Raw genomic sequence first — 16440 nt, forward strand, 5'->3', positions numbered from 1 at the left:
CGCCTGGAGGAAGAACGCCTCATCTTCTGCCTTGGGACCCTCCAATCACACGGCATCAATGTCAGTTTACTCCTCTCCCCTTGCCCCACCTCATTACAGATCCAGCCCTCCAACTCTGCACTGCCTTTTTGAACCCCTATTCTACCTGTCAATCTCCCTTCCCATCTATCCGCACCACCCTCCTCTTCAACCTGTCACCATCCTCCCCACCTGCATCTACCTGTTGCCTTCCTACTACCTCACCCCCACCCCAATCCTGTTTATCTTTCAGCTGTCAGATTCCCCCCCCACCCCCCCCCCCCCCCCATCACCCAGCCCCTACATTCCTGATGAAGGGCTTATGCCGGAAACATGGATTCTCTTGCTCCTCGGATGCACCCTGACCTATTCTTTTCCAGCACCACTCTTTTTGAGACTGTTCTGTCATGGTGTGTAAAATTGGGCCTCTGTTTGGTTTGGTGAGGGGGTCACAGATACCTGTGACTGTTTCTCAGCTCAGGCATGAATTCGTCTTACCCCATGTTAAGAACTTTCCTGTTTTGTTAACAGGAGCACTAGCATTTTGTTGAGTGGGTGGGGGGTATTTTTAGTGAGACTGCGCAGCGGCTACTTATCTCTCACGTTAGAAACTATGACATGAAAGTCTGCCATTTGACCCAACTAGTCTCTAATGAACAGTTTTTTAATCCCAAGAGTAATCTCCCATGACCCCATTCTCCTATTTCTTTCATTCTTTGCCTCACCTCTTGGTGTTCTCTCTACCAGGGAAAGAATTGTTCCCTTACAAAAGCAATATACTACAGATGCTGGCAATCTGAAGTGACAAATAAAATGCTTGAAGTAATCATCACATCAGATAACATCTGTGGGGGTGAAGTTACTGCTTCAGCTGAAGGTAACTTTTCATCAGCATGCTCGAACATCAACTCGGTTTCATTTCGGGAGCTTTGGAGGCCAACATTATCTTCAATGGGCAGATGTTGTAAGAATCTGGGAGAACTGAACTTCTTGAGCATTAGATATACTCTGTACAAGTCTGAGGTTGGGAATCTGCAGCAATAACCTGCCGACCAATTTCCCAAAAGTCTTATCTGTTTAAGAGTCAGAAACGATGAGCAAGTTGGGGTCCTCGCCAAGTCCCTGAAATTATGCAGATGCAACACCTTGTGGCAAGCATGAAGTTAATAAAATTGTTTTGGGACTGTCCCTTTGAGGGATTAATGGAGAGTTATGTGGTCTGTTCTAAATTTTGCTCTGCAGCAAGTTTGGCCTTGCCATACGGTGAGCTTGGTGGCTTGGGGGAAGAGCTTTTGGTGTGACGTTCCCATACACCCAATGCCCTTTTACATCTAGTAGTGGTCATGGATTTGGAGCATGCTGTTAAAGGAGTTGTAGGGTGTTACTGCAATGCATCTTCTATAAGATGCACACTGTTGTTAATGTACTTTGGTGAAGGGAATGTTTAAGGTGATGGATGAGGTGCCATTTGAGCAGGCTACTTTGGCTTGGATGGCATTGACCTTTTCAGTATTGTTGAAGCTCCACTCTCACTCAAAATTGGCTTCTGAGCAACATATCCTCATGTCTGTATGGTTGCAACATGGGATAAACCCTCCTACTTAATTTAAATCCAGCAACACAGAAAAGATTTATCCTGTGCAGTAATCTGTAAACATTCAAGTGGCCAAGACTATTTAAAGTAAAAGTTAACTAACAACTCTTTACAATTCCTTCCTCTAACCCTTCTATAATACCAGTCCGATAAAACTTCCAATTAAGATTTACAGGAAAATTTGAATTTTAAAACCAGCCAGCAGTTGAATATTCTCTTCATCTTTAATGGTAGATTGGCTCCCCAGGTCAGTGGTGAGGTTTTTCTCTGTGCAAACTCCTCTAGACAGGTACCTCTGACAGTTCTGATGAGCAGTCTACAGCTGTTGGTCTGATGGCAGTTTTCCTCCCAACTGTTCAATTTTCCCTGGTCTTATACCCCGGAGCATCAGATTGTGTCATTGGCTTTTAAGATTGTCACTATACTCAATTCAAACTTGATTGGAATTTTGCATTTTTCAGGTTATAATTTAAACTGATTGGCCTAATTCAAATCTGTTTTGTCATTTCCAGGCAACCAGCTACTCCAGTAGCTGGAGCATGTGTTGCATGGTGTCTTATTGAAAACACTTGGTGCTGTCACTTCCAGCATTAACTCAAAGATCCAGTACACCCACATCTTCATAACAGTATGTGGCTCTTAATCAAATGTTTTTTGTGATGATTGAATTAATTTAAAGTGAATCTGTTATATTAATATGAGCTTTTGTGTCCAATACATCCTCTTCCAATGGTGGAGCAAAAACAGATAATCTGAGAGGGCTGCTCTTGGTTATTTTACCATGCAAATGGTTCCACAATCTTAATGCTTGTCCACCTGGTGAGGTCGCTTCGAGTATCTCCTCCTGGAACTGAGCCTGACCAAGGTGGCTGTTAGCAGATGCTATCATCACCACCATGTTCACAAAACGTGGGACAAATCCAACCCAGCCAATTACCATTTATCAGGTCTACATTTAATCACCAGAAAGGTGATGGAGGTATCTTTGACAACGCTATCAAACCGCACCTAGGGAATAACCTGCTCTCTGATGCTGCATTTGGTTTCCACCAGGACCACTCAGCCCCTCAGTTAATTACAGCCCTGATCCAGATATCCAACAGAAACTGAACTCCAGATCTGACCCAAGAGTGACTGCCCTTGACGCCAACACTAGAGACAAAAAAACTGCAGATGCTAGAATTCAAAGTAGGCAGACAGGAAGCTGGAAGAACTCAGCAAGCCAGGCAGCATCAGGAGGTGGCCTGCTGTGTTTGTTCAGCTTCCTGACACTCTTTCCTTGACATCAAAACAGCAAGTATGCATCACAAAGAGTCTTAGTAAAATTGGAGTTCATGGTAAACACGTCTGTCATTATGATCGAGGCATTCAGTGATTCTTGGGTACCCAGGAGGTGTGGAGTGAATCACCACCTTCAATCTAAATAGCTAAGTTCCTCTTCCTCTTCCTTTTAATTTTCTTACTGCATATTTGCAGTACCAAGTTGAGAGGGGGTACATGGTTCCTCTTTAGATCCCACCAAGAGGTTGAAAAGAGAGGTAAAAGTCACATTTTTGATCAGTGCTTGACCTCAGTTTGACCTTATTTGGGCACATTCTTGTTAATCTGACTATCGGGAAAGTGCTGCAACCCAGACCTTTTACAAGCCTGACTGAGTCATTTCTGTGCAGACTGTTTTGCCAAGTGGTCTGTCGACTGCACTTCATGCACCTCCAATTTTATTTTCATAGTGATGCAACTGGATGCTGTTTATAGCCAGGAGGGCTGTGGCCAGGGTGGAGCACTCGCCAAGTTTTTGTGTAATCCAGGAAGATTTCCAAGTGTTTCTGCTGTGCTTCACTCCAGACAGAGTCTTCTAATTTAACTATATAAGTAATTGATTTTCTACGTATGTAATTTCCACAGTCAACTTGAATAATTTGAGTTAAGTTGTCATTGATTACAAATATAATAGCTCGTTCAACAAGATTAGGCTACTTAAATCGGGATTTTCGCTCAGACGTGTTGACCCATCAACTTGAGACTAAATGTAGATGATATTCCTGCTTCTTTGCTGTTCCTTACAAAAGGATCAATAAAACCAAATTTTGATAAAACAACTTGGACTTGGGTGCATTTGACATCTTCATAATTCCTTTGAAATGTTTTGCAAAAAATGGAGTACGTCTTGATGACGTACTAATCCAGAATCATCCTGGAATTCAATGATTAAACCCCCCCAGCTCAAAAAAAACTCAACTCCTTTCCCCAACTGTAGACCACTGCTTTCTCTGAAATCCTTCAACAGCGATAGGGAGATCAGAATAGGCTGGGGCTATTTTCCCTGGAGCATCAGAGGCTGAAGGGTGACTTTAGAAGAGGTTTCTAAAATCATGAGGGGAATGAATAAGGTAAATAGACAAGATCTTTTCCTGGGTTGGGAGACTCCAGAACTAGAGGCCATAAGTTTTGGATGAGAGGGGAAAGATGTAAAAGAGACCTAAGGGGCAACTTTTTCACGCAGAGGGTGATGCATGTATGGAATGAACTGCCAGAGCAAGTGATGGAGGCTGGTACAATTACAGCATTTAAAAGGCATCTGGATGGGTATATGAATAGGAAGGGTTGAGGTATATGGGCCAAGTGCTGGCAAATGGGACTAGATAAGGTTTGGATATCTGGTTGGCATTGATGAGTTGGACCGAAGCGTCTGTTCTGTGCTGTACATCTCTATGACTCTAAGTGTGTGGAACTCATGTAATTCTTTGTCACTAAGAATACGATCAACAAATCAAATACTTCTACCACTGTCCTCCCTTCTGGTCTATTGGACTAAACTTCCTCTAAAACTCCTCCCCTGTCCTTGTCCTGAACACTCATTGTTAACTCATTTCTCCTCATGTCCCCATTTTGATCATGAAACTCGGGTCGTAAATTCTAGATCCTATTCTGATCACTCAGTAACCTCCCTGCTGGCTCCATGTTAGTTGATATTGTTAGTAGTTCTTCAAACAAATGTTTCCCCTCTTTTCATTTTCAAACCCCTTTGTGGCCCGGCCCTGCCCTGCCCTACCCTTCCCTCTCTCTGACTTGCCCCATTCCCCCAATCATCTGAGATCTCTGTGCATCTCAGATTTCAGTTGCTGGTGACAGGTCAATTAAGTCTCTGCTGTCATTCATCCTCTTGTCTACTTTAACACAGTTCTTAAAGCCTACTTTGTCTCCACTTTAGATCATTTATTGTCACATTTTCTTTTGTAATGTTCCTCTTAGGCTGTTTTATCATGGTAAAGGTACTAGTTGACTGTATGTTATGGTGTTGCTACTGTTAAGCTGGCTAACATGGTATCAGAGCTGTGCTTGGAAAATACAGTACATGACTAATGTGCTTTTTACTGATGTTAGGTGAAGGATAAGTGGTGACCGCTGCTTGTGGTTTCTGACTCTTCAGTGCATTTTGTAATCTGCCATAGCAGTCGAGCAACATCTGTTCAATGTTTCGTCCAAAAAGGACACTTGCTCGGTCTTGTTGTCTGTACCATTGCTCTGCAATTCTTTGACAGCGCTGAAAATGTCAGTCAACGTTGAAAACTCTCTGGATTTCTTTCGTCTTGCAGTCCATTCTGCCCCCCTCAAAAACGTGTCTTTTTTTTTTGGTTGTGTGCCATGTCTGCTGGTTCCTCTTGGTGGTTTTCATGCCTCTGAGGCGAATGTAACACATTTTTGAGTCTGTGCTCCATAGGTTTTTTCCCCCCCTTAAAATAAGTTGCTAACGTGCTGTGAGAGATTATGCGTGAGGAGCACTGCTCTATATCAAATTTGGCTGACTAGGGAATCTTGCCTACTGGAGCTGCCTGCCATATTGGCTGTGTTGGAAGGTCTTGAAGGTTGATAATCAACTTGTTTGGAACCTTCCCTCAGAGACAGGGATGCAACGACTGTGCTGCAAGTCATCCTTAATTTTCTCTTGTTATGGCAAAGCAAGTTCAAGGTGAGCGTCTGGGTGTCACTGGCAAGACCAGCACCTATTACCCATTCCTCATTGATGACAAGTAAGTGGGAATGAACTGCCTTGATAACTGAGCCATTTAGGAGGCCATTTCAGAGGACAGTGAAGAGTTAACCATCTTCCCGAGAGTCTGGAGCCCTGGGCAAGTTTGACAGGTTTCCTCCTGTAAAGGACATCAGCGAATCAGATGACTACTTGGGATAATCTATTTATTACCCGCTTGCTGTTACTCATTCTTGCTTTTTTAAAATTTAATAATGTGGTGCTGAATTTTCCAGCTACGAGTCTGGAAACATTAACAGTGCTACTGTTCCTAATAAAACCACTGTGGTTGAGAAAAAAAATCAGTGTGATGGAGGCACTTTGTATTAGTAGCATTACCTCATCATATCATATTCCACATCCACTCCTGCAGTGTCCTTGGCTCTTGAAATCTGATCCACCTGTAGTATAAGGAATCTTTTTCTGAATAAGAAAGAAAGCGATGTAGTGGGGGGGGGAGGGGGAGTTGAAGTAGAAACGTATCCATGATCTAATTGAATTGAGAGGGGGACAGTCTCGAATGCCAGTGTTCTACTCCTATTTTCTATGTTACCAAACTGAGAGCTTTGGGTAAGTGATACATTTGGCTGTTTCTTTAGCATTCTACCCCATTGTTTTTAAGAGGACTCCAGAGTTATTAAATCTCTGGCATTGAAGGTGGCTTGAGGTATTGTTTTCACCTGTTTGTTTACAGACAGACACATTAACAATGTAACTCAAAAATCAATGGACTGTTTTCAAGGAAGCACAGGGTACAGCCCAAGGAAGAAGTGAGTAGTTTTTGACAGACGTGGATCTGGGTTTTTGCTTTTAAATAATCTATCAGCGCTGGGAGAATTGTCATTTTTAAGAAATTTGTGGGTTGTTTCATAGGGTGACAGAAGCATAGAGATGTACAGCACGGAAAAGCACCCTTCAGTCCAACTTGTCCGTGCCAACCAGATATCCCAACCCAATCTAGTCCCACCTGCCAGCACCCAGCCCATATCCCTCCAAATCCTACCTATTCATATACCCATCCAAATGCTTCTTAAATGTTGCAATTGTACCAGCCTCCACCACTTCATCTGGCAGCTCATTCCATACACGTACCACCCTCTGCGTGAACAAATTGCCCCTTAGGTCTCTCTTATATCTTTCCCCTCTCACCTTAAACTTATGCCCTCTAGTTCTGGGCTCCCCCACCGTAAGGAAAAGACTTTGTCTATTTATCCTATCCATGCCCCTCATGGTTTTATAAATCTCTAAAAGATTGACCCTCAGCATCCAACACTCCAGGGAAAACAGCCCCAGCCTGTTCAACTTCTTTGTATAACTGAAATCCTCCAACCCTGATAACATCCTTTTAAATCTTTCCTGAACCCTTTCAAGTTTCACAACATCGTTCCGATAGGAAGGAAATGAGAATTGCATGCAATATTCCAAAAGCAGCTTAACCAATGTCCTATATAACAGCAAAATGACGTCCTAACTCCTGCACTCAATACTCTGTCCAATAAAGGAAAGCATACCAAATCCTGCCTTTACTGTCCTATCTACCTGCGACTCTACTTTCAAGAAGCTATGAACGTGCACTCCAAGGTGTCTTTGTTCAGCAACACTCCCTAGGACCTTACCATTAAGTGTATGAGTCCTGCTAAGATTTGCTTTCCCAAAATGCAGCACCTCACATTTATCTGAATTAAACTCCATCTGCCACTCCTTAGCCCATTAGCCCATCTGATCAAGATCCTGATGTAATCATCTTCGCTGTCCACTACACCTCCAATTTTGCTGTCATCTGCAAACTTACTAAGTCTATCTCTTATTTATATAAATGATTTGGATATGAGCATGATGAAAAGTAGTGGATCCAGCACCGATCCTTGTGGCACTCCACTGGTCACAGGCCTCCAGTCTGAAAAATAGCCCTCCACCACCACCCTCTGTCTTCTACCTTTTGAGCCAGTTCTGTATCCAAATGGCTAGTTCTCCCTGTATTCCATGACATCTAACCTTGCTAATCAGTCTCCAATGGGGAACCTTGTCGAATGCCTTACTGAAGTCCATATAGATCACATCTACCGCTCTGCCCTCATCAATCTTCTTGTTACTTCATAAAACTCAATCAAGTTTGTGAGACATGATTTCCCAGACACGCAGCCATGTTGACTATCCCTAATCAGTCCTTGCCTTTCCAAATACATGTGCGTCCTCCCTCAGCATTCCCTGTGACGACATCAGGCTCACCAGTCTATAGTTCCCTGGCATGTCCTTACCACCCTTATTAAACAGTGGCACCACATTAGCCAACCTCCAGTCTTCTGGCACCTTACTTGTGGCTATCGATGGTTTTACATACAATGCTGACTGTTTTTGAAGTTGTCAATTGTTTTAGCAGCTGTGCTGGAAATTGTCTCAGCCTTCAAAATTTGAGTTTTCAGAGCAGTTTATTAACTGTCGATTTACCTGAAGTATATGATATGGGTACTCTGAGTATCAGCCCACCAGGGAAAGGCCTCGAGGAAGAGCTGAGTCATTCAAATTTTTAAAAAAAATGCTAGAAATTGTTCAGACAGTATCTGTGGAGAAAGAAACAGTAAATGTTTCACGTCAATGACCTCATCTAAATTCATCAGAAGCAGTTAACTAGATTGCAGATTGTCATGGTGTTGAAGGAAGCTAATCAGCCCATTGTGTTTGCATTGACTCTCCAATACATGATGACTTTGTGCATTTACCAGCCTTTTTCCCCAATACTATTCAGCTAATGATTCAATGTCCTCTTGCATGCCTCAATTGAACCTGCCTCCACATGTCCAAGCAGTATATTTCAGGTCCAAGCCACCTGCAGTGATTATAATGAGGTTAGCTAGGCGGACTTCACAGAGTGAGTTTCCTGACTGGGTCTGTTAATCTGGTCCCATCGGGGAGCCCTGGCTGACAGGTATAAACAGGAGTGTCAGAGGTCCTATTCTCTCTGAGAACTAGCTCTGAGGGAGGTGGATCAGTATCAAGGATTCTCTGTAAAACAAGGGTGGCTTGGTGATGGGGTACCAGCCTCTATGGAGTTATTTCACCATCCATTGTGAGAGAAGAGTTCTTTTCATGTCACATTGACCAATCACTTTAAATCTGTACTGTCTTGTTCTGTCCTTTTACAAGCAAAGACAGTTTCTCCCTATCTCCTCTCTCCAGACACCTCATGAGTTTGAAAATTTTTATTAGATCTCCTGTTCATTGTCAACCCTCAAAGGAGAACAGTTCCACCCTCTCCAATCTGTCCTCATTACTGAAGTTTCTCATCTCTGCATTGACTCCAATATGTTCACGTTCTTCCTAAAACTTGATGCTAGAACCCCAATGAATATTTCAGCTGATCTTTGAGTGTTGAATATAAATTCTGCCTAACCTCTTTGCTCTTGTCTAGTATGTCCCTTTGATAAAGTCCAGGATACTGTATGCTTGCTTAACTGCTTTCCCACCATCTGACCTGCCATTTTTATTGGTCAGCTAGCAAAACTGCCTGCTCCTACCCCTTTTACAATTGTACCTCTCATTTTACATTGTCTGCCCATATTCTTCCTATGGGTGGACCTCTCCTGCATTAGAGTTGGTCCTTCTCTGCATCTTCTCTGTAGCTGTAACATTATATTCTGCATGCTGTTCAATTATTCTGATATGCAAGGTATGATTTGTCTGGGTAGCACATAAACTAGTACTTTTCACTGAATCTTAATACAAGTGACAAGAAAACAAATCAAAATCAAAATTCATCGCCTCACACTTGTATTGAATATTATACATTGCTACCTGTCCACTCCACCAACCCCTCAATATCCTTTTGGAGGGGTTCAGTCATCGTCCCACAGGTCGTAGCTTTGCACCATTGGCTCCTCAGGCAAGAACATGCACCAAATGTTTAAACTTGCAGTTCCTCTTTTACTAAGCAGAATTAGTATTGAAACTACATATCAGCAATAGGATAAAAGTAACCTGTACCTGAATGATCTAAACAATGGTCTGTGTTCCCCAAATGATCCAGGGTTTAGTGAATTCTGCTTCATAGCTGACATTGAAGTGATGTTGAATGAATACTTAGCCATCCAAAGCCAGTTATCCCTGTGGTAACCCCTGTGATATCTAGCCAACACAACTGTTACAATTTTGATGAACCATCGTTAACCTGAAATGCTGAATCAGTTTCTCTCTCCACAGATGCTGCCTGACCCTCATGAATATTTTGAAAATTTCTTTGTTATAGCTTTCTGGCATCATTATGATTATGTCACATCATTGGAATGATGTTGAGCTAATGTGGCATGACATAAGTTTGTACTTTCTGAAGCATTCTCTTCACTTATTAGTCTTTGTACTTAGCAAGGTGTGTGGTTAGCTGTTAAATATTAGCTGCTAGAATATTACCTATCAGTTGCTGGTGATGGTCCAGTCCAGATGTTTGGATATAGTGTGGATCTGCTTCAATGCTTTGTGTATTTGAACTGGCCTTTCTGATGGATTGTATTTTAATGTGATGCAATCTATCCTAAACATGTTGGGAACAACTAAGAAAAAGCTTTGTTTTATTTAGCACCTTTCACAAAATCCCAAAGTCCTTTACAGCTTATTAAATACTTTGTTGAAGTGAAGCAACAGTAAACTCTCACAAGGAAACCAAGTAGCAATGAGCAGATTTACCCTGGTTTCTCCATTGTTTATTGTGGGATAAATACTGGCTCCTGTTCAAAATAGTGCCACTGAGCGGGCAGGTGGGCCTCTGCTTAACGTCTCAACTGTAAGAGGGAACATGTGACAGTGCAGCTGTCCCTCAGAACTGCACTGGTGTGTCGGCCTAGGTTTTTCTGCTTGAACCCAGGGATGGGTCTTGAACCTGGAACTTTGGCGTGTCGGAGGCGACTGTGCTACCTGGTGAGCCACAACTGGTACTGTTCAGTGCTGGCTTTCACTGGTATCTGGTCCAGTCCCTCCTGAGTGGCTTGGGAACCCAATTGACTTTTGTTTTGTTCTTATTTCTTCCTTTTTGTGTTTCCCATTAAGAGCACTCGGCTCCACCTGGTGCTCCTGAGATGGGAAGCCAGGCGAGCGAGGTGCGGACTTCTCCACGACTTCGACGCCAATGCCACTCTACCTTCAGCCAACAGGAGGAGCGCCTGCTACAGGGTGAGATGCAATCAGAGATGTGTACCTTTTTATTCATGGGTATGTTAATAAGGGGCTGAGGGGGGAGTGCTGGTCTGGGGCAGGTCGTATCTAAAACCACTGTGGCCAATCCAGACCTATGGATCCCATGTCACATGCATCCCTTTCCTGAGAGTAATGTTTCAGGAGGAGAAAATTATTTTAACACAGAACACTAAACTTGAATATGTTCTAGCAGTCCTAGCTATTTGATCATTTTCCTGAGCCATGTGATTTTCTTGGTTTGAGGTGCATTCTAGCAATAGTTAAGGTTCACATCTGATGTGTTCCTGCAGTCCTTTCTTTAACTTTTTAATATTCTGCACCGGTAATAGCTTGTAATCCCATGTTACTGATTGGCTTTGGGTCATTGGCTTCTGAGTTGGTAAATTATCTGTGCTCTTATGTTTCCCCTCTGTTACCCCCAAGAAATATGGAAATAGCGAATTTTACTTTAAAGCAGTCAAAAATGTGGGATGCATTGATTATAATGAGGCTTCTTTCATGAGCACTTCAACTTCAGTCTCTGTAAGGATTTCAGCCCATGGACGGTGTGCCAATCTACTGTAGAAATGGCGAACGAGCTACTGGTGAGCTACAGTTCACACTGTTTTAGTTGTTACGCTAATTGTAATCGGAAACCCTTCAATATATCAGCATGTGCTACAATACTGAGATGGTCAGCACCTCTGGAGCAGGTGGGATGCGAACTGAGTCCGCAGGTAGAGACACTGTTACCGCATCACAAGAGCTCCCACTGCTTTTTAATCCAGTTTTCTCCTGGTAATGAGAGCACAAATGACAGAGGAGGGTTTCGATCCGACCACCACTGGGCTATGGCCGCAGTGTGTTCCTGCTGTGCTATTTTGCTAAAATCAGGTAGAATGAGAAGTCAGCAGGAAACACTTAACCTGTTCTACCACTGTTCAGTAAAAAGTATGTCAAGCATTCACTAATGAATAAAACATTTTGTATTAGCAACAGATACGTGACAACTGAAGAAAACCGTTTTACAATGATTTTTCAGAGCCCAACTGTCTATAATTTACTGTGATGTGGAAATGCCGGTGTTGGAATGGGGTGGACAAAGTCAGGAATCCTACAACACCAGGTCATAGTCCAACAGGTTTATTTGAAAGTACAAGCTTTCGGAGTGCTGCTGCTTTGTGAGCTAGTAACCTGACGGAGCAGCACTCCCAAAGCTTTTACTTGCAAATAAACCTGTTGGACTATGACTTGGTGTTGTGATTTTAAACTTTTATAATTTACTAAGCAGAAGTGTACTTGTCCATAGCTGGATTCCTAACTTGTCATGGATAATCGATGCAAGAGCTCCTAAACTGCAAACACCTGGCATTCTAGACAGGAAGCTCCACTGAAACATGAAGGAAAGAAAGCAGGTTTACAGTCAAATGAGAAAGAAATCACTCTCTCCAAGGCCAGAGGGGCAATCAGGGTCATTTGGAAGGAGCACCTTGAGGACTACCTCAGTCCTCTCCTTGGATACCCTTGATAACAGTCCACAGCACGATACCCACTACGACAGTTTCAGCCTGGCATGAGGACAAAACCTGCCGAGAGCCACCAAGGTTACTGATGCAGGTAGAATATGGTTGAAAAGCACTCTTGATACAATTGTATGATTGTACTTCCTCCATCTGTTTTAAGAGGAGCCCCAGCTGATCTGTAACCATCCTCCGAAAAGGCGGCAACTCATTCTAGTAATGACAGACTGGTTGGTTCTGTTCTTCACAGGGAAGGCCTTTGGTAGAATCCCCTGAATCACTTTCTCCCAACGGCTTAGAAAAAAGCCCCTGCTGTAGTTACAATGGTGATTCCATCCATCGAGAGGCACAGGTGAATATGATCACCTCAGCAAGACCCCAATTTCAACAAAGCTAGTATGTCGCAGCAATTTTTGCGGCCAACGTTTGTGCAAACTTAGGCCAAGCTCTAAGCCATTCACGTGTTCTCAATGGTATATGCGAAAACAGGCCTTGGGCTAAACATTCTGAAGATGTAGATTCTCTACCAGCCTGCTCCCTCATTGTGATGTCTCCTGTCTCTGAGTCCAGTGGTGAGCCAGTGGACAACATAAATCAATTGATATATGTCAGCCACCTCTCAGCAAGGGAAGACATTGGTGATGAAATTCAGCAAGGTTTATCTGAGGAGCAGTGTGTTTGATGACAAATTTTGTGACCCATAGACCAGAAGTGTTATGTGCCATTTTGTATGTGTCAGAGACATTGTATGTGTACAATGAACATCTCAAATCACAAGAGAAATATCATTGGTGATTCTTTTGCAAAGCCTGCAAATCAACTGCCAGTATAGGGGCACTAATATTCGTATTCTGTCTCAGGCCAAGTCTTCAGCATTAAGGCACTGGTCATGGTCAGTTAGCTGCACTGGCAGGTCACATTGTCCACAGGGCTGAGTTGCAAAACTGGGTGTCTGCTCCTGTCTGCATTATGGCAAGTGGTTATCAGGCAGGTGGGTGGAGAAAATGCTTCAGGTGTGCCCTCACCCTGGGAAAATGTCATATTCCCACCAAATTGTGGGAATATCTTGCCCAAGACCAGCCAAACAGAAAAGTGAGTAACTGGAGACCAAGGGCAAACAGAGAGGAGCATGTGGAACCCACCCACCTCTTCAAACACCACCTGCCCCACCTGTGGGCACATGTGTACGTCATAAAGGTATGTAGTCACTCCTGGAGTTGAAGAAAGTCAGCCTCTGTGTCGAAGGACTGCTGAAGAAGAATGAGAATGTATTGGGCAGCACTCGCTTAACAATCTACCCGTGTGCTTCCAATCATCCTGCATTTCTTTAAATTCCTGAACAATGAGAAATTAGGGAAGTTGCCAAGAAGACTTCAGAGACTATTGAACCTGTTTTTGGAAAATGTGGACATGGTTAGAAAGAATATTGGTAATGTGGGCTGGAAGTTGTATGCATTACAGGTACTGCATATCAGTGATGTCGAAGCTGGGCCATTGGAGGTATGAAAGATCGAACTGAGGCAAAACCTCATTATAAACACAGCTTATTTATCACTGAATGTGAATCTGAGCAAGAATAAGAATGATAGCTAAGTGAGATTCCATGTGGGATGCCACGTTTGCATACTTAGAAGAACTGACATTTCGGTTTTGAGTGTTCACACCAATGGCTTCAGCATCTTGGACAAGTGTCCAGAGAGGGCTAGTAATTTCAGGCAGATGAGTAAAACTTTTGGGAGAAATTGAACAGGACAGCTACAATCTTGCTAGCTTTTGTGTCCTGAGGAAGATTGCCAGAAGTTGTAGGACTGGAAGTTGTTTACCCATCTGTACCTTGTCCAGGAATTAGTACAACCAGAATCCACATTGATGGAAGGTTTTCTCAGCACAGGGACAAGACAGGCGAATGTCCTAGAAGATAGACTGAATTGGCTGCCATTAAACTTGTGTAACATTTGTGACTCAATGCCGTTTTCCCACACTGTCTCGATATCTTTCGTATTTGGAAATCTGTGCGTTGAACATATTCAACGACCGAACTCCACGACTATCTGGGTTTGAGAATTTGAAAGATGCACTACCCTCTGATTGAAGAATGTCATCATCTCAGTCCTAAACTTGGTTGTCCCTTATCCTGAGACTGTCTCCTGGTTCTAGATCCACTTAGAGTCATACAGCACAGAAACAGACCATTCGGTCCAACCCCCAGTCCATGCCAACCATAATCCCAAACTAAACTAGTCCTGTCTGCCTGCTCCTGGCCCAATGTCACCAAACCTTTCCTATTCATGTACTTACCCAAATGTATTTTAAAGGTTTTAATTGTAACCACATCCACTGCTTCTTCTGGAAGTTCATTCCATGCACAAACCATCTTTTGTTCAAACAAAAATTTGTCTCTCGTCTTTCTGAAAATCTCTCTCTTCTCACCTTAAAAATATGCCTCCTAGTCATGAAATCCCCATCTATTGAAAAGACAAGTGCCATTAACTTTATCTCTACCCCGCCATTATTTAATAAACTTCTAATAAGGGCACCTCTCAACCGTCTACACTCCAGTGAAAAAGTACCAGCATATCCAGCCTTTCTTTATAACTTAGATCTTCTGTACCTGGCCCCAATCGGGTAAATCACTTCTGAACCACCTCCAGCGTAATAATATCCTTCCTGTAACTGGCTGACCAGAGTTGGACACAGTATTTCAGAAGAGGCCTTTCCAATGTCCTCTACAGCCTCATCGTGATGTTTTAATTCCTATACTGAAAGGTATGAGCAGTGAAGGCAAGTGTGCCAAATGCCTTTCTAACCACCCTGTGACATAAACTTCAAAACATTGTGTGTTTGAACCCATAGGACCCTCTGTTCGACAACATAATCCGAGTCCCTATCATTAATTGTATAAGCCCCACCCTTGTTTGTTGTACCAAAATGCAATATCTCGTATTTATTCAGATTGAACTCCATCTGCCATTTTTGAGCCCATTGACCCATTTAACCAAGATCCTTATGTCATCTTAGAACACCTTCTTCACTGTTGACGATGTACCAACTTTGGTATCATTTGAAAACTTACTAACCATACGTTCTGTATTCATATCCAAAACATTTATATAAATGACTGACAAAAGCAGACCCAGAACTGATCCCTGTGGGACACTGCTGGTGACAGGCCTCCAGTCTGAAAAGCAACCCTTCACCACAACTCTGTCCCCTGCTGTTAAACCAATGATGTAACCAATTGGCAAGGTCACCCTGAATCCCATGTGACCTAACTTTGCTAATTAGTCTACCATGCGGAACCTTGTCAAAGGCTTTACTAAAGTTCAAGTACACATAACATCTGCTCTGCCCTCATCAATCCTTTCGGTAACTTCCTCAAAAAGCCTCAACCAATTTACAAATCAATTTTTGCCCCTCTAAATGTCCATAAATCCTATCTTTTAAAATCACCTTCAACAATTCACCCATAACTGAAGGCTGACTCTCAGGACTATAGTTCCCCGGTTTGTCCTTACAATATTTGTTAAACAAGGGTACATTATTAGCTCCTCTCTAGCCTTGAAGCATCTCAGCCTAGTTATAGATGATGCAAATGCTTCTACAAAGAGTCTCGCAATTTCCTCCCTTAATTCGCACAATGTTCTGGGGTACATTAGATCAGGTCCCAGAGGTTTTATCCACCTTTATGTTCTCTAAGACTTCCTGAACTTACTATTTTGTAATGTGAACTGTTTTCAAAATATCAGAATCTATTTCTCTGCATTCTCTCACCTTTTCTTTCTCCACAGTAGAAACTGACATGAAATAGTCACTTAGTATTTCTCCCATCTTTGGGATTTAACACAAAGAGGACAACTTTGATCTTTTTGGGGCCCTACCCTCTCTGTTATCCTCTTGCTTTTAATGTACTTGGAAAATCTCTTTGGATTATCCTTTACCTTAACTGCCAATGATATGTCATATCCCCTCTTTGTCTTCCTGGTTTCTCTCAAGAATGCCTGTACATTCTTTATGTTGATTAGGAGATTAAATTGAACCAAGTTGTTTATATCTAAAATAAACTTCTTGCTTATTCTTGACTAGAACCTCAATATTTTATTCATCCATTACTCCTT

The 16440-nt window shown here is 42.6% G+C and overlaps 1 protein-coding gene across 5 annotated transcripts in view; it reads left to right on the forward strand.

Annotated features, from left to right (window-relative positions):
- LOC140489239 (myocardin-related transcription factor A-like) overlaps positions 1-16440 on the forward strand; it is a 207482-nt gene that overhangs the window by 68318 nt on the left and 122724 nt on the right. For 2 of the 5 annotated variants that reach the window (XM_072588561.1, XM_072588564.1), the window contains exon 4: positions 10680-10802. The exons of 1 other annotated variant lie outside the window; for it this stretch is intronic. In XM_072588561.1, the coding sequence (XP_072444662.1) occupies positions 10709-10802 (94 nt within the window). In that variant the 5' untranslated portion in view covers positions 10680-10708. Of the gene's footprint in view, positions 1-2124; positions 2241-6193; positions 6213-10679; positions 10803-16440 lie in introns of those variants that run through there. 2 more of the 5 variants (XM_072588562.1, XM_072588563.1) reach the window with 2 other exon arrangements.

Source organism: Chiloscyllium punctatum, chromosome 18 (genome assembly GCF_047496795.1).
Source record: "Chiloscyllium punctatum isolate Juve2018m chromosome 18, sChiPun1.3, whole genome shotgun sequence".
In the NCBI taxonomy this organism is placed as follows: Eukaryota; Metazoa; Chordata; class Chondrichthyes; order Orectolobiformes; family Hemiscylliidae; genus Chiloscyllium; species Chiloscyllium punctatum.